Source organism: Plectrocnemia conspersa, unplaced genomic scaffold (genome assembly GCF_051122295.1).
Source record: "Plectrocnemia conspersa isolate PC_06_02 unplaced genomic scaffold, ASM5112229v1 ptg000013l, whole genome shotgun sequence".
Classification (NCBI taxonomy): domain Eukaryota; kingdom Metazoa; phylum Arthropoda; class Insecta; order Trichoptera; family Polycentropodidae; genus Plectrocnemia; species Plectrocnemia conspersa.
The window spans coordinates 17,237,737-17,263,548 of record NW_028277177.1 but is presented as its reverse complement, the minus strand read 5'-3'; the positions used below and the strand labels follow the sequence as shown (position 1 = coordinate 17,263,548).

The following is a 25,812-nucleotide window of genomic DNA, read 5'->3' as shown; positions in this document are numbered from 1 at the left end:
ACAGAGTTATCTCAGAGTGTTGCGTCTGTAACGCGATATAAACGTTGTGTGCGAAACACTCGAGGCGTATGCTTCCCAAGTTATTATGTCTGCGAATCGACACAAGCATATCTTTCTTTGGAGAGATGTTCGAATGGAAAGCGTCAAATGGAATGAATCAAAATGACATAACATTTATAGATTTTACATAACATTTTGTCACAAAGGTATAAATAAATTGCTGATGCTGGATTACTTTTTCTGATTTTAATATTTTTCAGGTAGTTTAAATTTTCACTAGTAGTATAAAAAAGATATAATATTTGTAGTAATTAAAATAATGCTAATATAAATGTACATATCCTCACTAAACCATTTTAATGACTTTATACATTTTATCTAAAATACTATTGTTTTAAAATATGATACATATAATCCTTTTGTATTAAAATAATTACATTTGCACAATCCTACGTGCTTCAAAAATAATATTTATCTCTATGAATATATAAACTCGTTTGAATGGAACGTGAAACTCGCGGAAAATAACATAATTTTGTAGTTTACTGTGTTCGAACAATAACACAAAATTCTTAGTACTGTATATTTTTTTAGTATTGTACTAATGTTTTTCCCTATTTTCATAAGATAAAAAATATCGATGTATTATTACAAGACATTTGAAAGTTTAATACAATTACTATTAAGTAATACTAAGATAATTAAAGATTATTATGTTGCGAGAAACTCCTAAATTCGATTCCAATTTTAATAAAAAAAAATGATTATCATAGTATAATAACTTGCAATAATACAAAATAGAGCCTCTCAGAATTTTCTAATTGCTTAATACAAATATTTATAAATAGCTATAATCTATTAGCATACGAGAGACGTGTAATTAGTATAAGCTAACTTTAATTAGGGTCAATTACATATATTTAATCACAGTCACGCAATGATATTACAATCCATCTATCGTGTATTCAGATTAAAACCATATTAAGGTAAAAAAATAATATTTAGAAATTATAGAAAATATATTATACTATTTATAAAAATATCTACTATAAAAATAAATTACATTACATTGTATTTATTTACATCGACAAATATTTAAGATTGATTAAATGATATATGGTAGTATTTACAACATACAAAACCCTATATCACTGTTTGCTTCCCGTTTATATGATGTATATTTCGGAAACACATATAACATTATTTTCTGAAAAATAACACATCCATTTCTATTTACTTATTCATGTATGTTTGCGTAACTTGTTCGCTATGAAAAACATAAAATATATGTGAAAAAATGTTATTTTTGCATTTTTTTACATTGAAGAATATAAACGAGCTTCCGTTCCAGCGTCAATTATTATTAATTTTGTAATACTATTTATTAAAATATTAGCACTGTTATTTTAGTAACAGTTTTTCATCTGCAAACTTGATAACAAAATTAAAGTGTTTTAAATGCATTAAAGTACATACATATGTGATTTGAGATTAAAATAAATTACTTGTGTTATTTCATGCGCCACGTGCCGTCTGTTCTGGTAAGAAAATAATTTCTTGCTCGGTCGCTTCTGAACCGCAATTTATAACATTCACCTCACAAAAGTGCAACTGCTACCGACTACGGCTAATTTAAGAAAACTGGTTACGTCAAATAAACCGTACCGAGCATGCATTTTGCTCCGCCACGTTGATATTTAATTCTTAATACAAATCTATTCTTAGCAATATATGCATTAGTCGTTGTAATATTGAAAGTCGTAATCTATAAAATATATGTATTTACAATATATATAATATATATATTTATATTTGTAAATTTATATGCTTGTGATAATTTACTATATATACATATTTACATACATATATTAGTATATACAATATGTATATGAAGCTCACGATATAACAAAACTTGCTTCTCAAGAAACGAAAGTGGGAGCATTTTATGGCTGCCAGCGAAACCGCTCGAGATTCAGGGATAAGGTCGCTCTGTTTCAACGACGCCTAAGCATACTAGAATTCAATGACGTATTGTAATGTAAACAGAAAGAAAAAATATTTTATAATATAAGATAAGACAATACGTACAAGACGAACATGCGCGCAATAACGCCGACTCAAATTCCGCCTCGGTTTGTTATTAATAAATCTCGGATATGTACAATTACGTGGGACACGGTAGATACATAATTGAATTATAAATGTCTTCACGGTGTATTTGTAGATGATTTATGATAAAACGTAATTGGAAAATTATATTTTATATAACTAGAGTAGTGCCATTGTCGAAGCGTTGATTGCCATTTATGGTTGGGTCTCGAACCGTTCTTCTCTTTTGTGATTCGCCTTTATTTGCTCAAATTAATATAATATTGATTATAAGTAAGGTGATTCGGAGAGAAAGCTCCATTATTATTCTATATATAGCCTGATTTGATAGATAATTAAGATGAGATAGATTTGTGCTCCTCGGAATGTATGTTAAATGGTAAAATAAAACACTCCGGGGCGTCGTTAAATTGAGATTTAGCTGGGGGTGTGTGGGTAATCTTGACACCGAGGGAGGCGTCCAGGGGGTGAAATTAAGAGGTGGCGCCGGTGAGGGTACAGGTGAGATAAGAATAACATCCAACACCACCCCCTGACTTAGTCCTACAGGATCGTATTATATTCGCGATGTAAATTGAAGGGGATGCCGTTTTTGCTTTCTATATAATGAGTTTAGACCGGGCGGCAAATTAAGTGAAAAATAAATAAAAACGACCCCTAGCCGAGGGGAATATTTAAATTATGCGCTGTACGCAAATTTTTGAAAAAGCAAGTTAATAATTTAATCGACCTTTACAAATATTTTAGCAATTTTATTATTATACATGATATAATTTTATTTTACCTTAATTAAATTGTATTGTTTTACATAATATAGTGCTATAAAACAACATATGTAAAAAGTATACGTGTTAGAGTATAGAGTCGTTCTCAATTATTATGGGTTGAAATAGGTGCAAGAGTCCGAGCGAAAGGTTAATATGTTATTTAAAATCAACGTAATATGTTATTTAAAATCAATATATGACAAAACGTATATGTAAGTATGTTGGTGATATGTTATTGATCTGATTTTTGTCGGAATTTAACACGATATTTAGCTCTGAATGATGGAAGGGCTTGCGTGTCGTCCATTTTCTCATCTCTTTTTCCGACGCGACGTTTCGATAATGTCGATAATTATCTTGTTCGTAGTTTTGATTTTATTTATACTGAAGCAATTTAATAGCTGCATCGTTCTTAGTTAAAAACAACACAGATAGAAAAGCATGTACTTATATTTCCCGAAGCTAAGTACCGTGTTGATTTCCATCAAAAACTAAAACAATATATATGTATGTATCATGTACATGTCAAGTGAAGCGAATCAAAAGAATTGTTTCTGTATATAATTATACTGTCGGTTAGGTTATAATAAGGTTGATTTTTTAATGAATAAAATGCTAGTTGTTCATTGAATTAATAATATAAGTTTTAGTACGTGTTAATAGTTATTAATGCAATAAACTCTTAGCTATAATATTTATATTTTAAATAATTATATTTACATTTTTGAAATACATAAAAAAACTTCAGAAGTCAAAAACATTTAAGTTTTGGTAATGCATTTTAATATTATATTCTCACCCTCAAAAATGCATGGAAACAAATTTATTCTCACACCAATTAGAAGGTCACGAGCACAAATTTTCTATGATCCTCAATTTTATTTTTAATTTGAATTCACAATTTTAATAGGCGTTGCAGAATAGAGCGATGAGAACGATTTTAGTGTGATAAATATACTAAAGTGAAATGGGTGCTAAAATAATTTATTAAGAGTGTGTGAAATTTAATGTATTAGTGTTTATCATAAATTGTGAATCAATTTAATATAAATAAAATTAAATATGAATATGGCGACCAACATTTAACAGCCGCTGTTTTTAAATATCGTAATATAATAATTTTTCAGTTATTCCATATCAAATTGACTCTTTGTCTACGCAAGCACCTGTTAAATTATGTGCGATGACTAAGACTAAGTACAATTAAAAAAATATATTCTTGAATATAATCAAATTTAATTAATATTAACTAAAACTCTCACGCAAAAAAAATATAAAATAATTTTTAAGTTGCTATACAATTCGGTGTTAAAAATGTTTACACCTTGCATTGAGAACATATTAAAATAAAATCGAATATAAATATTTTAAATAAAATTAATTAAAATATACTATATAAGGGTTGAGATTTCCAGTACGGAATTCTAGCGCTCACAAACGACGAGGTTCACTAAATCTGAGAATTACGTCTTATTTAATTCTATTTGGACTTATATCAAGATCTATCACCAGTCGGTCAGCAAGAGATTGATCTTCTCGTCGACCAACTTAAGTCAGCCAATATATAATAATTAGAAAAAAATTACGATTGAAATGGGAATTCAATACAAAGATATGTAAACAATTTTTGAATAGATTTTTTTCAACAAGTAAATAAGAAAGAATATATTTATTTTTAAATATAAGTTAAAATGTTAAAATAAATTATTTGTATTATTATTTTCTGTTTTTCAGATACTCCTACGATCATAGATATACATAATAACGTCTGACAAGGCTTGTATGATGCTACAATACAATGTAAATTGCTATGTATATATTATATATAAAAATAATTGAAAGACATACTAGTCAATAATTTATTAGTTCTACTTAATTTTGCTGAAATGTTAAGCTTGTATAGTTTTTTTTTCAAGTATATTAGAGTATTTTATTTAAAAAATAGTTAAAACAACCCAGCAGCGACAATGGTGATGCTTTCACGTGGCGGTTTTGGATACAATGGTCCCACGGGACGAACGCAATAGCGAGAGCTCCCGCAGTACAAAGGAAATATTCAGCAGGCTTTCAACGAACAATTCCTCCACCTTTGAACCCCCAGAGAAGACGTTCAAAATTTTCATCGTCTTATAATACGAACCCTGCCGACAGTATTTATATTCAGCTCAAAAATATATTCGAAGGGCATTAGCGCCATTGCGAATATCATCGCGCGAAAATATTTAGCAAACGATCGTTTTCATTACTGAATATCACAAGGCCCTAATGTTTAATATTGTATGTATACGTGTGACATGTCACGCCACGCCTGTACGTACATGAAAAATTACAGAAACGATTTAGTATATGTACATTTTATATACACTATACAATGACGAGTTAACGAATTTGAATAATGAATGATGTGCGAATAAAAATGTGTAATTTGAGTTTTTATTTGATTAATGTTGCCATTAGGCCATTAAAAAGGCGATTTACATTGAACGCTTAATCATTTATATTAAATGTATATTAATATTAGGCGTTTTTATTCGACCTGTGCTACCATCCCATTGTAAAGTGTTAAAAGTATTACAATAACACAAATGTCAAATTATAACATATTCAGCAATAAATAATATAAAAATAACAATACATTTCATTGTGTATTGTATTGTACGTCAGCATATATTGTATCTAGCTTTATTTTGTAAAGATAAAAAAGCGTGCGCTCCGATGATAAATATTACACTATAAGACAAGCGCCATTTCAATAAGAGGGAGAACATTACTCAAGAAACTAGGAAATATATCGAAATCAAAGTAGAATAATACATTTTCTTGATGTCGAAATGGAAACGTCGAATATAATGCCAACTCAAAAATATTATCACATAATGAAAGTGGGAATATTTTACGATCGACCATTTCCAAAAATAAAAATTATCAAGATCAAAAGTTCCTCTGCCTCAACATAAAAATTCACGTTCTCCTTTTACGACCCAACATTTCGTCCCTTATTTGGAGCGCATACAAAGCGAGGCATCGGTTAAATACATCGGGTAATCGGATTAAGGTAGTAACTGATGCGAACCCTGTTTCCAAGAGATTAAAGCGACCCTCTGAGCTCCGGACGGGTTTACCAAGAATGCTCCATGCCTTCATTCTTGTATAAAAGTTTGAGAATATTTTGGTACTAACGCAAGAATTCGTCGTCCTTGAAAGTAACAATCGATAGCGAAGTTTGTGAAATATTTCAGTCCGATAGCGTGACAAATAAAAATGGATCTCATATTTTCACATGACAAAAACTATCACAATAAATTATGAAGAAAATATTATCACCACATAAAAAAATCAATGAAATACCAATAACGACTAACATAAACTTTCATTGATATTAAAAAAAAACTATTTTTCTTTTACCCTTTCAATGTTTTTGAAAGCCTTTTCAAAGTTTTTAAATTACACTGAATCTTATTATGTAGACGTATAACTAAGACAAACATTTCTGTCTTGGCTATATTTATAGTGCAGCCTTTAAAATGTGTATAGACTGAGCAAATTATTTTTGTATTATTTATTAATTTTAAGAAGAGCATAAGATTGACTTTACCAGCATTAGGACTCAGGCTAACGTGAAAAACATAGAGCGATGGAAATAAACACGCAATGAACAAACGCGAAAACAGGATCATAATCTCAGTCCTAGCTTCAGTTTCTGGAGTCTATACTAGCGAAAAAATCATCAAAAATTGTCACCGACCAGATCAACACACATTTGAATAAAACATAAGACACGGTTTCTGCGAATGGGAAATTAATGAATGTCATTAATCCCGCCAATGTCAAAAACTAGAGCAGCAGTTACTGAAAATTTGTGACCATGGCAGGAGCATTACTGCCGAAATATAGAATCATAAGTTCCAATCGCGATGAATCTAAGAATTTAAATAATATAGGTATATGTATGTACATACATCATCTAGAAAAACTTCGTCTGCGATGATCGATCAGAATTATTATTAAAATCACTAATTCTGATCTCACAGATTGAAATTGAATATATGATAAAATCCCAAGTACTTAAGGTATTAGTCAGCGACTATACCACTGGTCTATCATGTTGATCAAATATTATTATTTTTGTACTATTTTATAGCTGTTCTATAATATATTTAATTTACACATATCTTATCACATCCTAAAAAGTATTGTTATATTTATATAATATAAAATTTTCAATAATACTATTAATAGTGCTATTAAATACATAGCAGCAAAAGCAATAAGCTGCAATAATAAGTTTCAGTAATTAAATCCAAGGGTCTGCGCACGGTCGAACCAAAATGAATTCTATTCAGCGAAATTAATCTAGTGCTATAAGCCATCATAAGCACAGCATACCGATGTGTCGGTTCCTTTATCATTATTCACAAATTATAATTAATATCTAGTAACGCTTTAATTGTATCATTAATGTCAAGGCTCAGACATATACCTGTCAATTTGTGCGATTCGCACATCTAAATCTCGCATGCTAATTGAAATTTGACGCCGCTGTGTAAACGACAGATAAGAATGTCGTCTCTTGTTTCATTATTGCGACTAATGCACGTCTCGGAGTTTGCTTATATAAATATAAATTGCGCGGTCATCGTCTCAAAGGTTTTTCGATGAAAAGCAAATGGTTCGGAAGACAAGGAGCCAAACAAACTCGCGACAGAGCGGCACTCTGCATAAATTATTCCAATTGTTAGACTTATGGTAATGTGATGAGTCGCGGGAGTAAGGTTGATTAGAGTTAGAAATGGTTCACAAGGTTTCAAAATGTGCTTAAATTAAATAATCGGAAGTTTCTGGAAGTAATTCAGTCACATTACCGCTAAGGAAACCTGTTGAAATTTTAATCTATGTTTCGAAAATATAAAAATAAAAGATTTTTAATAAAACTAAAAGGAAACAAAGTGCTTAATTCGGTAACTTTTTTATAACCAAAAAATATATAAACCGCATATATTAAGATTAAGAGAGGCATATGTTCCATAAAAAACTTTTCTCAGATAATGCGAATATTCTATAATATTATATATTATAGTATACATTGCTTTTATTTTAAACTACTTGGTTTAACTTTAAGAAATGATAAGTAGAGATCACTCGCTCGTAGTATCGGCAGCACAGATATACACTGCATAGGTATTTTAAGTGGTAGGGCAAGAAATAAATTCTTATCATGTCTCATTTATTATTGAGAGCGTTACCATAAAGCATTTCCTACCAGGTCAGTCAAAACAATAATAATATCGATATTTATCCGAGTCACAGCTAGCTCGTAGCTATAACAATTATTTTATATAGTGTCAATAAGATTATTAATAAATTTAAAAGCTGGAATACCGAAAGATGAATTTAAAGATCTTAAAAACTCTTGAAACTCATTACCTATAAACTGAGAAAAGTCAGCGAGTTTCATCAAAGACTTCACAACATTAGTTCCAACCATAATCAAATATCAAAATAAAAATAAAATTCATAACAATATTACAAATAAAACAATTAAATTAAGTTTTTAAAATATACGTTATTTAAAAATCAATTAAAAAATATGTATTTTTTTATGATGGATGAAATGTGTTTCATAAACTTATTTTCCAATTTTTTAAATATTTGTAAGTCACAAGTCACGTAGATTTATTTACATAATAGAAAAGCTCCTATTTGGATAACTAAAGAAACTTAAAACAAACAATTGTTTATAAGAAGTGAACTTCAAAAACAGTAAGAATGAATTGTAAGTATTTCCCAAGAAAAAATTAAATTAAATTTCGTTATTTTTTACCCTACACTACGTACGTTTACATATAACTATCACATTTTTCGAGGTTATGGTTTATAAAATATTTAACTAGTTTTTTCGTGGTTCACCCGGAGTAATTTTTCGGCACAGTCATAATTCAAAAAATATCCTTTTCAACGGCAAAAGCTTTCATTGGTGAGTCTGCAGAAAAAAAATCTCGTGATAAATCGACTGTCTTGTATGTACATTACATTAACTAAGTGATTCGATATTTAACGGACACCATGTAAAACAAAGGCAGATTTCAGCATGTAATTTGAAATGCTAATACAAAAATTAAAGTAACATGGGTCAAATGCAATAAAAATGAACAGTAATAAATTCTGTATTAGCTACGCATTCCTATAGAGCTTTTTGCGAAGAAAGTATGTCGAGCTCGTGTTGTGAAACAATCCAGGAAAACTTAAGCTTAGTAAACTGTCGATACCCAAATACGTCGACGAGAGATAATTTATTTATTTTTATTAAATTAGTACGAAGCGACTTTTTCCGAAATTCTTTAACATCAAAGCTCACCGTTCTTGGATGAAAAACTTCTCTCGATAGTTGACAAAATCGCAGAGAAAGTTCAAAGAAGTTGTATCCGCACGACAGAAAAGAAAGACAAACAAAGAATGTGGGTTTTGCCGTCGACAAATAAGCCTTATGCGCATAAAGTTTCAGTAACAACTTTATAAGTAGTGTAGTTAAGATTATATTTAAATATTAAGTATATTACATATTTTTTTAAATTTAAACGACGTACACCATTTTCCTTTAAGATCATAAATATTCGAACAAAAAAGCTTAAAAATCATGCTGTCATAATATATGCCTAATGTTTTTCTATATTATCTTTGATCATTGTCAGAAGGTTACGGCTTTGTTTAGGTTGATCTCTAGTCTCACTCTGGACACTTTTAATTACACTTAAGAATCCTTATCCCGCCGCAGAGTCAACATTAGGGAAGTCATAAAAGGTTTTAAGTGCCCACCGAGATGGATGCTGTGATACGAATGTTTGCCAAATCGCCGAAATGTTTTTATTGCCAGCAGCGTGCAGATAATGGCGGTGGGCTTTCATAATAGTTTCCATCTCGGAAAACTTACTCGTACAACTTAATCGATTTATAACGAAACACATCCGAGAGATGTAATCTACCTAACAATCGAGAAATATCTACATTCGTTTGGAGTTCTATTTAATAATCCTGGTAATTAATTGGAACGAACATATAGTTTTTTAAAGCTATGAGTAATAGTTTAATTTTATTATCTATATTTATTTAAAATTTTAAATATTATTGCTCAAGCGGATAGATGGTGATGGGTGGCAATTAGACACAGATTAAACAGCTGCAGTTATAGTTAATTGAAATTTATATGTTACAGTTACATACATTATTTTTATGGCGGATGAGGCCCCGCCGGAGGAATGTGTTGCTCTCGCCACCTCCTCGTCAGTGTTGCCAAAATGATGCTTAGCTTGTGGCCAAATAAATCAGCACCCACATAAGATTTAACTTTAGATTAAGTAGAATCTTGAACTATGAGAGCAAAATAAAAAATGTAGTGTTGGCAGAAATATTAGGATCCCTGGACTAAGAAAAAAAAACAGCTCTACTTTTCAAAAACTATAAGAATAAAGCGATCAGTTCAAGAAAATGCCATAATATTCTAAATGTATTCCAGGATCATAAATAATAAAAACGTTAGGTTAAAGTGGTTCAAGATACAAAAAACAACGAAGATTAGTGTACACATATTTCTCTACAATAAAAGTCTGGCAATATTTTGCGCCAAAAACAATGCAAAAACTTGATGTTTCTTTCAGCGGCACTTAAATTGCTATGTCTATTGATAACTTGCTTCTGTTTATAGGCAATGACATGACGTTCATAATAAAGAAATGCAGGCCACCTGTTGTCACTAATCAATTGTAAAAATTAGATTATAAAACGATTAATAAAATATCAGACTATTGTCCGAAAAAGAGCTGAAAATGAAATAAAATCATTTCCAGGCTCAATGGTAAATGCATTAAAGCAATGTTGGTGACTATGGTAGAATAAAAATAGATATTATAAACCAAAGCTTACATTGAAAAAGGGGAAATATTTAGATGGAAATTTTACAATATGTTTAAAATGAGAAGCATGAATAAAATCAAAATTTAATTATGCTAATGGTTTTTAATTTACGAGATTAAAAAGAGTGAGTTTTTAAAGAATTCGCTTTATTATAAAGGTATGGATTTACCTAGAAACCCAAACCATGTCTTAAATTTATTACGCGATCAGCATAATATTATAAAAACAAATCATCTCAAAATTAGCAAAAACAACATCGACGATGTTTGAATACAAATATATATTTAACTGTAAAGAAAGTGGTTGCTGAAAATATTATAAAAATGTAAAAAGTAAAACTAATAGTATACAATCTTAGCCCATATAAAAATATAATATAAAATTTGTTCAATGCAAATCGGTAGCTGAAAAAGCTTTTTCTGGTGTAACAGATGCGGGTGATATTCTATATTGTTATTTATTACTTATGAAGCAGTTGCAAAATTTTCTTTGCTATCGTTCTTTGTAGCTTCAAGTTCAATAGTATGTTGTTTTTATATGATATATTACTTAAGATTTTAATCATGATCATAACAGGTCTGATCTTGATCACCGATCAACGATTGCATTACTCCTATTTGATTTTATTTTTATGTATTGCTGATTATTGTGAAAAAAATAATATATTTATTTCACTTTTGGCAGCAATATTCGTGCATTAATGAATAGTAGTTTTAATTATACTCTGAACTATTATATTGATTTTTTATTTACAGCTCCACAAGAAAAACGGCTCTACTTAGGTCATAAACAAAAAGTTAGTCTGTTTGGCCGAGAGTATTAAGCTGTAAATCTGTCCGGCGATCAAACAAAAAGGAATTCCATCTCAAGTCATGCCGAAGGCCATTAAGGAACACAAAAATTACTGAGTAGATTTCTATCGGCGCCTAATGGAGTCGAATTAAATTCAGCCGCTGCGATTAACGAAGCTCGCAGAAAACTTGCAAGAAAAATTCAAAGAAAGGCACTCTCGCTAAACTTTATTGCATGATAAATCATATAACTGGTTCCGTTTAACCCCAAGCGAGATAAAAACACACGATCAATATTTCAGTGCGTTATTAGCGCCCGACACGAAGTATGAAAATGTAGCGAAGATATTGAATCACCGCTCGTGTACGAAAATCCCATCACTTGCTGGGAAACGACCTCATAAATTTTTGAATCCATATCCGCTCGCCAAATAGGACTGGGTTTATAGGTATATGATAGATCGTAACACCTCGATTTTATGAAAATTTAAACAATTAAAATACGAAAAATAATTGTATAGACAAACAAAGAATATATATGTATATACAAAAGATAAAACTAAATAGGTACATACTGTGTTATATTACTTTACCTTAGGTTGAATGCATAAGGCAAATTAAAACGGTTATTAAAAGGGATCTGCTGATGAGGCATGCTAAAAGTTTCACCGCAGGAAAGATGCGTCTCTCAAAGGTTGGCTTTAGGGGATGTGTGGGTGTTTCTTAGTAGCAACCTGCTAATTTTAAATGGGTTAACCATGTTTCCGCCGTGATGGGTTAAGCGCCACGCGTACATTTTATTTCAAAGGCACGTCGCCGACACGTTCAATTTTCATCGTTCATTTTAGCCGTTAAGGAAAAAGACGGTAAAAGCTAAAAGTTTCAGGGAAAATGTCGCATTATATTTATTTACTATTTTTTACACACTCATATGTGTAAATGTAACCCATATATACATCATATATTATTTAAAATATTAAAATAAACTAATAGCATAGTTATTATAATAATGTAATTAAATGCAAATGGAATTCAGAGCATGTTATTTTGTAAAAAAAATGCTCCTTCTTATACCCATTTCGTTGAATTTAAGAAGAAAATAACTCCAGATATTAAATCTTTCAAGAAGTTGGAATTATCATACCAAATTTTTCATGTTATGTCTTAAAATATTTTTACTAGCATCAGTAATATTGCCGGTGTTTTAAATAAATAAGTTTTTACTTAGATACCATATTTAATGTAATTTTATAGTGGTATTTGAAATATAACCATAAAATTTTATTTTATTTGACAACTGTCATATGTTAAAGCGATAGTTGACAGTAAAAATATTAAATGTCTGGTTTTATCTCTGTCATTATATTTGCTTTATACAAAGAGATTGAAAATTGATATATTATTATAATTAATAATGAATATATTAATCTAGTCTTGCCGAACATCCTCATGTTGAATATAATTATATAATATAATTATACTACAAAAACGTATTTAAAAGCAATAACTGTGTTTAACAAAATAGTTTTTTTTAAAGCTTTAACAGTGTTAGTTAATACTTTTATAATAAAACCTAATTCTAGAATATAAGATCATCTAAATATTTTTGTGGGTCATTAGTTAAATCGAAAGATAAAATTTGATGCTCTGAGACACATATAGATACCATTTGGTTTGCAGTTTCCAAGTATTTTATTTACGTGGCTTAAAGTTTTTAAACAGTACAGTAGAAACATACTTATTGTATAACAAAATCCGTGTCTGACTAAAAAGGTTTAGATATTTTCTTTAGCCATTATGTAAGTTTATGAATTTTTTTTGGAATAAGTTAAAAAATTTCAAGATGCGTTTGCAAATAAGATATTGTTAATTTATTCTATAAAAAATGGAATTAAAAAAAAATTTGCTGATAAATAAATTAAAATATAGCAATAATTAAGTTTTCTTTTTTATTGAGAATAGTGACATAATTTTTACAACGGATTTGTTAGAACATGTAAAAAATAAAGAATTCTGTTGAGACATTTTTTGTGCACAATTATGAAATAATTATAGTATGGCTATTTAAAAAAAGTTATTTACTCTTTTTTTATAAAAATAAAATTGCTGTATTACCAAATATTTACATACATATTGAACGTATAAATTGCTCTGTATCCAAATAAACCCTTAAAAACCTTGCTATCCTATTTATAAAGCAAGTGTTCTTAGAATAAGAGCAATAGCTTGAAGTATTTCGATATTTAAGTATTCAATGTGTTAACTCATTGCGTACGGTGTGCACAAATTTGGCCGGTTTTAGGCCGTTTGGCCTAAAACCGGCCGTCTATCCATCACATATAATGCAGATTCGGTCGAAAAAATCGTGAAATTGTGTAACAAGTTCCCCAAATGAGTCTCTAAAAGATAAAAAAAAAGGGTTAAATTTAAAGATTTGACAGATTTTACACAAATTTTTAAATAGATAAAAGAGTAGTTTGTTATTGTTGCATGACTCCCAACTAGAGTCTCCAATTACTTGAACCATCAACTACTCGAGTATCGAATATTAAAATTTTAAAATACTCGAGTACTCGAGTACTTTCGAGTATTTACCAAATGTACCATAATAGCTATTATTCGAATTCGTGCACATATAAATAAATAAATAAAATACTTAGTATGTTAATTTTTACAATTATTTTAACTTCACGAACATACTTTTTAAAAACAATAATGCAAAAAGTGTCTCGAATTTAATGTTACTGCTAACCTTTGGTTTTAATATTCCTGTTATGGAATAAACCCTTTCTGTTGCTGTTGATGTTGGACTTATTGTCATTAACGCGCTGGATAAGGCTTCTAATTTATATCTGTTCGCTTTTTATAGATATAAAATTTTTTGAACTCTCTTTTTATGTTCTCGTCTTTCATTCCCTTCTCTGCTTTTCTCTTATTTCCTTCGACTATTGACAAAATAGCATTTTGTAATTCTTCTTGAATAGATTTTTTTTCTTAACAATATACAATATTCTACTCCTTCTGATTAATGCGAAGAATTTAAATCTATATCCTTCGAAGATGTATTTGGGTGAATCCCTTTCACTCTAGAGCTAAACGGTTCGCAAAGAACTGACTTTACTTTAAATGCCTTTAAAACACACAATTGTTTTGATTTATATTTTAAGCTGAGGGATCAGTATAAACAATTTACAACACTTTACGCTACAACTGCATAGTCATAAAACCTAAAAAATTTTTTGTTGATATTTCATATTGTTCATTGCCATAAATTAGATAAGTCGGGACTGTCGAACAGAAAACACAAAAGAAATTTCTCCGTCGTACCCACTAACATAGCCGACGACGGGAACTATGCAACTATGAAACTATGAAAAAATTATACCTGATAGTAACCGCTCTAACTCGGGACTTCGGGCATAAACGCCAAATAAAAGCAAGACGTTAACCTTTACCGGACCGAGTTAAAGTTATTTTTGTTTCTGAAATATTTCAAAATTTTTCAATTTCGAGTATTAATCGAGTAATTTTCAAAATACTCGATTATCAAGTACTTGAAAAATAGACAAAAATACTCGAGTATCGAGTACTCGATTACTCGAATTGGATACTCTACTCCCAACTCTGCATTCATTGTGAGATCTTTCTCATGAAACGCGGTTTCATTAAGTACAATACTAGAAAACTATTGTATCTGTTCTAAAGTGAGAACTGATTTAATAGGCAAATAATTTAAGGGCGTATGAGATATTCAAAAACATAGAATCGATGAGTTGAAAGAGTATTTATACGGTTTTCTGTTTTTAGCAACACAAATAAATATAGATTACTTTGAATAAATATGTAATGTTTTCCATGTTACTTAGATTTCAGTTGTCTCATTGGGTTAATCCAGGAATTAAATTGCAGCACCTCTTAGATCAAGCCAGGTAGTAAAATGTATATACAGTATTTAATCATATTGAAATATAGATAAGTTACTAAATATATTAATCAGCCTGCATATAGTTTAAATAGTAAGCAGCCGAATAAATTTAATCATCTACAATTATTTTTTGTATAAAATGGTACAAACTGTACACAAATATTTGATTATATATTAATTATTCTGCTTAACATTTCATGTACATAAGAAAGTCTTTAGCGCCGACGTTTGCGGCGTAAATTTGCATTTCAACGTTTTCATCATTAAGACAGCGCAACTTTCTTTCGCTCTCAACAAACTTCCACGAATTCAGAAAGCGCTTAAAATTTTGATAAATATAATAATGCAGCAAGACGTTTCATAAGACCGTATATAAATTCAATTCGACCATATTAAACCTGACTTATATATATAATGCCAGATAAAAGACTTCACACAGACACCTCGGTCTCGGCGAGATTCCTTTCTGTATACAAAATATCCATGATACTTGAGACGATTTCTATGGCTCAGAAGATTTTTTTACAGGTCCGGATCAACCCCGCTGACCCAGTGATTCGAAAGCAGCACCCACCGGGTTTTATTAACTTTTTTTCAATCCTTGTTCATTGTTTGCTAGCGCTATTCAGCTTCCATTCGCTTTTGTCCTTTTTTCCCTATTGTGAACGGTATTCACTTTTGTTATTGATTTTATCGAACTTTATATTATTGCGGCTTATTTTTTTTGCTCTCTTTCTTATTATTGCAAGTGCAAAATTTCCGTTTGTAACCAACCGGGCACAATCGCGTGATTTTAAAAATACCTTACAAGGTCGCCCTTCAGCCGGATTTCGTATTTTACGTTTGTCTGCAATTCGTTGCTTTGTTTGCTATATTTCTAAAGAGGTTATTTATCAGGTCAAAATGTATAAATGTATAACTGTCGAGCGGAGTTTGCGCATCATTTGATTCAATTAGTGTTAATTATACTGTCACTGGTGATTGTTCAAATGTAACGTACATAAATCATGTTTAAAACTAACTGCACATCAACACAGTGATTTTGTAATGTCGCGTTTGTTAGTGGATGATGAATGAGACAGCTGATTTTGAAATAACTCACTGATTTTTAGATTATCACATGGAATATATTAGTGAAATACTATATTTATTTTGTATTAATATTCACATTTGGCATATATTTTTGGTGTAAATGAACGGAATATTGGTTTATGGACATTTACTAATATTAAATAGCACAAGGTATAGATAAGACCTTTCATAATTAAAAATGCATGTCTTCTTTACATATTAACTACGGGTGAATATAATAGAATAAATATTTGCTAACGATTCCATAAAGATGCAAACTATTTTGTTATTTGTCTACTTTACGGCAATAAGGCATTACGAACATTAAGAGAATAATTTTCAAATCCGTTATACATAGCTACTTTACAATAAGTTATAAACACAGCATTACTTAAGGAATTAATGTTTTTTTTTTTAATTTTCTATGAGTAAGTTTAAAAAGTTTGTCATTAAATAAAGTTAATGACATAAATTGTTTGTAGAACTAATGATCTATTTATGTAAATATTTTGTATTTATGAGTTAAGGGATACAGCATTATTAAATTTAACCTAAATATTGTTCTTACATTTTTACGAAAATGTATTATTTTACTTCTGTACCCTGCGCAAAATATTCTGTTTTATTTACCTTTTGTGTAATAATAATTAAATGAGCAATAATAATAATAAATTTAAAATATTAAATCTTGTGATTTAATCTCGCTAGAGTTACAACTAGTTACAAAATTAGAAATCATTACTATTTTTAATCTAAAACGGACCTCAATTAAAATAAGACGGCCCATAGTAGGTAGCGGTCCTGAAATTGCTAGCTATAGTAATAAAAAATACCTTAGCAAAGTCACATTGTTTTTGAAATACTTTAAAATACATCACTATACAACAATGTTGTAAATAAAAGATTTATGAATCCATTTTATTCAGTTGAAACACAATGCAGTAGAAATGACAAAAATATTATTTTAGGATTTAGGATAGATACTGATAACAAGAGAACTGTTTACCATTAGCTTAAGTAATTTTATGCGGGTTCTAGTTTGTTGTTATTAACGAACAATAAAAGGACATTTGTGAAGATAATTAACAAACTCTTTAAGGTTTAAACTCACTATAGACCCATACGTATCTACTAAAAAAGTTTCACAACACGAGTTTGGCATCAGGTAAAAAAATGGATTAGTGGACACCGTCTCATAGTAATAGAGACGGTGACTTGCCACATAAAGATTTTTATTTTTAAATATTTATAATTATTCTAAAAAATGCTATTTATTTTATTTGCCTTCAAAAAGGACTAAATTATGGTTTCTTTTTAAATAAAAATAATTACAGTAAATGAATCATTTTCTGTTAAAATAAATTATTTAAAAAAAAAACCCTCACTAGCAATATTGGCTATTCATATAAAATAGAATATATCAAAACTTTGTACTTAGCTTTGTAAAGTGATATTAAAATCGATAAAATTTATCAGCAATAAATTAACTGTGTATTTAATTGTTAATTATATTTAAAACAAAAAAGCTATTTGGTAAATTAGCTTAAGTTAACATACGACCAATATCAAATAAAAAACTTGTATACATACTTTGACGTTGATCGGTTCCGTCTGGTAATGTAATAGAGTCTGAAAAAAATAAAAAAAATCACAATTAGATTCGTGTATAGCACTTGAAGTTAGTCACGAGTTAAATAATACATATTTAATAGTTTTTAACAGAACTGCATTTTTTTGTTAAAATTGTTAAATTTTATAATATGAGTAAATTTATATATTATAAAATAAATACGCCAATATTACTCTAACGTAATAGATTACAAATACTTAAATCAGTCGTGTTTATAAAACACAAAAAATGAAAAGCACTTTATAAATATTTGAAATTACTTCAGTCAAGTATAATGAGTTGATTATGTTATTGATGGATAGCAAATATATCAAAACTTTTATGAACTCTATGTTATTATTAATTACATATCTAACGATATTTATAATTCATTTCAGTGTTTTTTTAGTGATATTGATAAAAACATTGGCCGGGAAAAGACAAAGCAAAACTTGTATACAAACATTTATTTGGCAGAATAATTTCAATATGAAAAGACAAAGGAGGCTCCAGTCGAATCTTAGCAAGTCTGTATAAATTCAGCATTGTTCAAGCAGAGACGATGATGAATTACGATAATGGAATGCATTAAAGGAAAGATTAAAAAAAATGTACTATCGAATAAAACTCCAAAATGTGAGCAATACGTTGCGCAAAGTTTGTTCTTTTAACAGGGCAAATATTTTCTCAATAAGCTGTTGCTAAGTTTCTAAAATTATTTACCCACTCTCTTCATGTATGTACGTGATCGCACAAAGAGTGCAGATGCCACCGGAATTCGTCCAAAGACAGGAAGCGATAATTGCTTCACAAACACGAAACGACTTACACACCAGATGCACTTTTCTCTCATCTCTTATTCATTATATTCAATGAATGAATGTACGTACGTGTGTGTATTTGTGCGAGACAAATACAATAATAAATAAACGACCTCGCTTTATGAATCACAAACATAGTGCACGTCCGAATTGCGTTGAGTCCTTCAACTGGGACAATTTATTTATTCATTGATAATAAAATCATGCTAATTTATTTTCTTAGATATATGTAAAATAAAAAAAATCTACGTCACGTGCCACAGTTTTCAGTTTCGGGCAAAGAAAATAAGCACTTTAGGGATCTCCGTGTGCTTTCCGCTTCTATTATCAACTCCCTCGATCCCCATTACGAAATAACTTTCGGTGGCTTATTACTAAAGAGAAGGAAAAAAAACTATTCGCTATGTGACATTTTGGGGTAAGCAATCGTGAATACGGAGCAGATTTTGCCTTCGTCGTATAAGAAAACGAATCGCTATTCTTACGTGTAATCTTCAAGGATATCAAAGATTGTAGCGCAAGTCCTTGAAGTTGTTCAAGCTTTATCTACTTGTTGGTGCCAGTCTGGATTCTGCTTATTATCACGAATTCACATCTTATCAGGCCGTTGCTACTTGAAGAATTTTCTTTTGTACCCGATTTTGGACCAAAAGCCGCAAGAAAAATGATTCTCCTTACATTTTTTACCTTAAGTAAGCTTTCGGTAGATATATTATAATATATTATATAAGTATACATATACCATATCATTATGTTGCTTCATGAATATTTTTAGTCGAAAATAACACAGCAATTCATATCTTGAGTATTGTAATTTTTTAATAATAAAAGCAATTATTAATTTAAATATTTTTTGCGTTACTAATAAATAGTGGAAACAAAAGCTACAATAAATAATGAACAATGAGAGAAGAACTACATAATAAAACGTTGGTGCAAGAAATTTATTCTGTGTAAAAAAAAAATTCTAACCACCTAATAATAACATCGCAATATACTTTGAAGTCTGCTGTAGGTAACTGTTTTCACCTTTCACATTTTCCTGACCTTTTCGTATCATATTTTAAAACATTTGTCTTTATATTACAATGAAAAGAGATATTTAAATAACAATAACGATAAATAGAATAATACAATTATTAATTACAATATAATCGATTTTTATTTTTTATTATGAAATTCCAAAGTTTAATATAAAACCTATGTTTTTATTTTACCTTCATTATATTAGTGTTTTAGATTAATTAACATAAACATCAAAATTAAAGTTTTTCGATACCATCACAGTTTCTTAAAAATTCATTTAACGACTACACATCAACTGTTCATTTTTGTTGTCAAAGCGAAAGCAATACGAATTGAGAGTTAATGTCATTTAAAGCGAAAATGTAAAACGCTATTTATTATTGGTATTCTGGGAAGAAAAGCACATGCTCGCATATAAATCTTTTGCCGGTAAGAATCGATATATCAATCACATGCGAATGAAATGCTTTCTTATTAACCAACCGCGTTCCAATGCAAAATATTGGTGGGTACAAATTCTGCAGCAGTACTACAGGGCAATTAATCTTGATGTTTTTTATTATAAATCTGACCATTATGACTCGACAAGTTTCTAGGTGGTCATTATACAAACAATAATTTTAGAATTAAACATAAAAAAATAAAGAACAGTTATGGTGTACATCTAAAATAGATTCGCTAAAGTCCTGTCCGCAATAGGTAAGAACATGGGTGGCGATCGCGACTTGGGCATGCTAACGCTCGCAGCCATAAATCGTTAAGCATTGACGAATTGTCGACACCGCTCCTTAGCAACTTAAAAAAGTGATTTATTGAGTAGATGCTACGCCGAAAATAAAATTAATTGTATCTTAACGCTTTTAACAAAAATGAACTATGATACAAATAATGATATGATCCGTACTCCCTCTTGTAGAGATATCTCAGAAATTTTATTTGAGTTCTCTCCAACAACAACAAGTACTTCGCTTCGTTTGGATTACATTATATAAAAATACACAAAAAAATATTTTAAGATTGAACAAAACGCATTATAAATTTACGATTATAAAACAATTCAATTTAACATATCCGTCGACAAATACGGAATGTGCCACGAGCAAAGCTTTCACTGACCTGACTTGTAAGTGACTTTGCATACCACAACGTGAGTCACGTCATAAGTTTCGATTTTCCAAGGATCTCAAGCATCCACGATGTTTACAGAATCGAGTGTGGCACGGCATTGCGGATACAATACAAACGTACGTAAGTTTTGCTCTAAAATGACTACAAATATAGTACAGGATATATAGAATGAAGCCGTTTGGCTAACAACGCCCTCGGAACATGGCGAGCCACGCAACATTAAGTGCATGAATAAATAAACCAATTGACGGTAGAGAGCTTTGTATGTTTCAAGCTTTGGGTTAGCAGAGGTGCCAGCGCAGCATATAGAAACATTTGAGAGGCGCTGCTGGCGCATATTTACAATGCCGCCCTTATTACGCGGACACGGCCTCCGAGGGGATACAGGTAGCACTGGAGATTGTTTAAATTGGAACCGAGCTTATTTTGCTTAACGTACTTACGCGAAGCAAAAACGTAGGTAAAAGAAAATGAAAAAAAACTTTCCTCGTTTCGTATTGTGTATGTGTTATGTATAACATACGTGCAGGACTTAAATGAATTATATAACGAGCGAGTAAATTGCAATTAAAATGTTTACGTTGTACATAATACACCTTCTTTATTGTACACGTATATGTGAAACGCTCGCTTTTTGGGATAATGACGGTATAAGGTGGAATTTTGTATAAACCAGCAATTATAATTCAAAGAAGATAGAATAAAATTGCAAGTTATTTTTAATTTTCATGGTTAAAAAATATAGAACATATAAAAGAAAGTATCAAGAAAAGAAACCTCAATTTAAAAATTATAAATTTTACAAGAATTTTTTTCTTAAGTTATAAAAATATATTTTTTAGAACTTGATAATTTTCTACATATTTTAATATGTGTTTTCCAATTTGAATCGATAAAATCAATGCGCAATTGCTCAAACGCGCCAAAACCTGGGATTTTCCTTAAATGTCAAATTGGCTTACATATGACAACACTTCCGACATCTGTCAAGCGTGCTCCAGACACAGTTTAGTGCAATTAAATAAGCTTTTTTATTACAAAGTGTTAATTAAAGATGATTCAAAATGTAGTAGCACTTGGAATTATAGATAATATATACAAAACCTTAAATTATGAGTGTACCAGTAAGTGTTTGGTTATATGAATAATATATCACGGTTTGTTGACTTTCTAGGATCAGATATTAAAAGATAAACAGCAGTTATTTGGCAATTTAAGATATACATACCAAAGTTAACTAAACATATTACAATGGAAGTAATAATGAAAAATCTCATATTAGTGTAAACAAAAAGTTACCTTTTACCCACTATATAGTATCGTTTACAGTTAATTTTCAGAAGCAATGAAAGATCACATAACATTTACGTATGGCAAACAATTAAAATATGACGTACAACTTATCAGTTTAAGAAGTGATGCTAATCTACGTGTTTAATCCTCTACGGTAACCTACGTTAATTTTGTTCTTCGGTTATCGTTTAAATTTAATTTATGGATTATATGAGTAATAATAATGTGTTCAATGTTTAACTCTTAATAAAGGTCTTATTGTTAATTCTTTTTCAGAAGCAATGATGGAACAATTTGATGACCTATATGGCTACAAGTTAGAATTAGTATATATTGTATAAACAAAGAGTGAATCTTCTCATGATGAAGTTACTGTCAGCAAGTTTATCTTTTTATAAAGAACATACTACATAAGTTTGATGTAACTGAATATCTTAAATTTGGCTTTTCCGAAAGAGGAATGATGGCACAGAACAAAAATTGATTAAAAACCATGACGTATATATCTTTTGCCACATCGGAATTAAGAATTACCCACTCTTAGATATTTTGGCTATCGATTATTCCAGGTATGAAATCATTGTGAAATGTCGTCTATTAGATAACATTAAGAAAAAACACATATGTATATTGCAAGTCGTCGCTCGGAACGGAACTTTTTTTTCTGCAATAATGGTTTTAACCAAATTTCTTTAGCTAAATAACCGACTGCAACACAATCATTGTCATGCGATCGTCGTGAAATATAGTATCCTTAAATATATGAATAGATTTTTTTTATTAGCATTTATACGGTTTGATCGACATTAACCTCAATCTTCATACGTACTAAGTATATATTACATGCTCACGTTTAAAACGTACGTCAAATCTAACGTATATGTGCATTAAATCGGAAGCAATGATAGTGTTTATGTATTATAAAAAAAAAACTCACTTTTCAGCCTCGGAGCCCGTCGACGGGAATTCAAAATTTTGAAGATTTCATTACGAAGATTGTTTTATGATTGTTTATCTAGATCATGGTTTCCCAAACTATGTTCCGCGGAACACTGGTGTTCCGCGGATCCAAAATAGGTGTTCCGCGGAGCCTCAATAAATATTTCACAAAAATTTGGAGTAAATTAAAAAAATGTTAGTCTTGCTAATACATAAAAATTGTTCATAAATCTGATAAAAAAGCTTGAAAATATGTGTTAAATATTCAACATTGATATGTACAAATTCTGGACGGAAAAGTTTCATAAGACTGTGTTGTTTCTTTTTTAACTTTAAAATTTGATCGAATTTAAACAATATTTTTTTTGTTAATTAATAACACGATATTAGTTCTTGTTATGCGAATTTTATTTATGTGAGTTAATTTTAACGCAATTTTTTTGGTGCCACGAATGCCACTTTTTACACGATTAATTCACGCAAATTCACTTGTACTTGATTTTTATACAAGATTTTTCAATCTTGGGATCCAATCTGTCACATTTACAAAATGTTATTGCGGATAATTTTTCACGCGTTTTTATTCTACGTGTTAATTCCTAAAACTAATTTATTGCGTTAAAACAGGATTGGGTGTATACTTTTGGAAATGTAAATGAATTAAATAAAATTTGCATGAAAATTTATCAATTTTTTTGTACATTAATTTAGTCTGATAGCTTACAATACAGATTTTTTTACATTTTGACAAAAAAAAATATTAAAGAATTTTTACATATTATTCAAAAACTACCCATGGATCTTTGGTTGAAAACAGGAAATTTGACGAAAGAAAGGACAAATATTTCTACTGATACGTCTACATCAAAGAAGAAAGTAATCCAAAAACTGTGATTTCTTCAAAATCGAATATTAAAGAACAAGTGTCATCTATGAACAGACCAAAACGGAAGTACGATGAAAGTTATTTAAATTTTAGATTTACGTATTTTGGGTATTCATATGCTCCTGATACAATGTGTGTTTTGTGTCAAAAAATACTTGCAAACAGTTCTTTGGCTCCAGCTAAACTTCGCAGGCACTTCGAAACAACACACTCTGAGTACAAAGAAAAAGACATGCATTTTTTTAAGAGACAACGTGACTCACTAGAATAGTAATTTCAAATGATTACAATGGCTAAAACTGAAAATGAAAATGCAACAAAAGCTTCTTTTCGCGTGAGAAACATGAAAGATGTTGTATATCGTATTCTGAAAGTAGCTACAAGAGCTACTAGTAGTCACTATATTTTGCATAGACATGCACTGTTGACTAAACAAATTTCCACAAATTTAAAAAAATGTTCTGGATGAAGCCGTGAAATTTCATCAAATTTTTAACAAATCCTTTCTGGTTGATACATCTTGCATATCTGGCGGATATTTTTACAAAGTGCAATGATGTTAACTTATCATTAAAAGGAAAAAGTATTACAATTTTTAACGTGAGAGATAAAATTGAATCTTTTGATAAAAAAATACAATTTTGGATTTTATCAGTTGAATCTAATAATTTTAAATGTTTTCTTGTCTTGAATGAATGTTTAAGTAAATTAAATTTTCAAGTTAATAAAGAAGTTTCACAAGTATTTTTAGAACACATATAATATATAACTTGAAAATAACTCTTTCGGAATATTTTCCGAAAACTAGTAAGGACGATTCCTAGGTTCGGAATCCAGTGGGCTTAAGCGCAAGGAATTATGAGAATTTAATTGATTTAATTAATGACTCTGATTTGCAACATAAATATAAAGATCAGCCATTAAATGATTTCTGGGCGAGTCTGACTGAAGAGTTCCCCAATGTGTCAAAACAACTTCTGGTTTGTTTTCTTCCATTTTCCACGACGTATTTATGCGAAGTGGGATTTTCTAAATATATTGCAACAAAAACAAAATACAGAAATAGACAGCAGATATGAGAATACAACTGACCAATATTGTGCTTGATATAAAAAAATTGTAATTTAGGAACCCAAAATCATCAGAATATATTAAGTAAATAATATTTATTTAATAACATTTTTTATTTTTATTTGTATTATTATGAATTACCCAACCTAAAAAATAAGCTAAGTGTTCCGCCAAAATTTTTGGATTTGCCAAGTGTTCCGTCGCTGAAAAAGTTTGGGAAACCCTGATCTAGATTAATCAATATATTCTTATAATAATTACACACATTATTTATATATTTCATTTTTATAGTTATAACATACCTAGTTAATTAGCAATCCGAATATTTATATTCAGTCAAATCGAACAACGCACATGACGAATTAATGAAAATTACTGTCGCATAACAAAATTATTGAAACCGTTGTCATGTTGATGACGGCCATTTTGATTTATATTTGAATGCTTATTTTTCATTGGTCGAAACAA

At 29.8% G+C, this 25,812-nt stretch overlaps 1 protein-coding gene across 19 annotated transcripts in view; it reads right to left on the bottom strand.

Annotated features, from left to right (window-relative positions):
- Positions 1-25,812, bottom strand: part of LOC148227436 (tyrosine-protein phosphatase non-receptor type 13-like) — a 157,597-nt gene that overhangs the window by 84,161 nt on the left and 47,624 nt on the right. For all 19 annotated transcript variants that reach the window (XM_088201555.1, XM_088201563.1, XM_088201560.1 and 16 more), the window contains exon 2: positions 18,162-18,200. In XM_088201555.1, the coding sequence (XP_088057681.1) occupies positions 18,162-18,200 (39 nt within the window). The remainder of the gene's footprint in view (positions 1-18,161; positions 18,201-25,812) is intronic.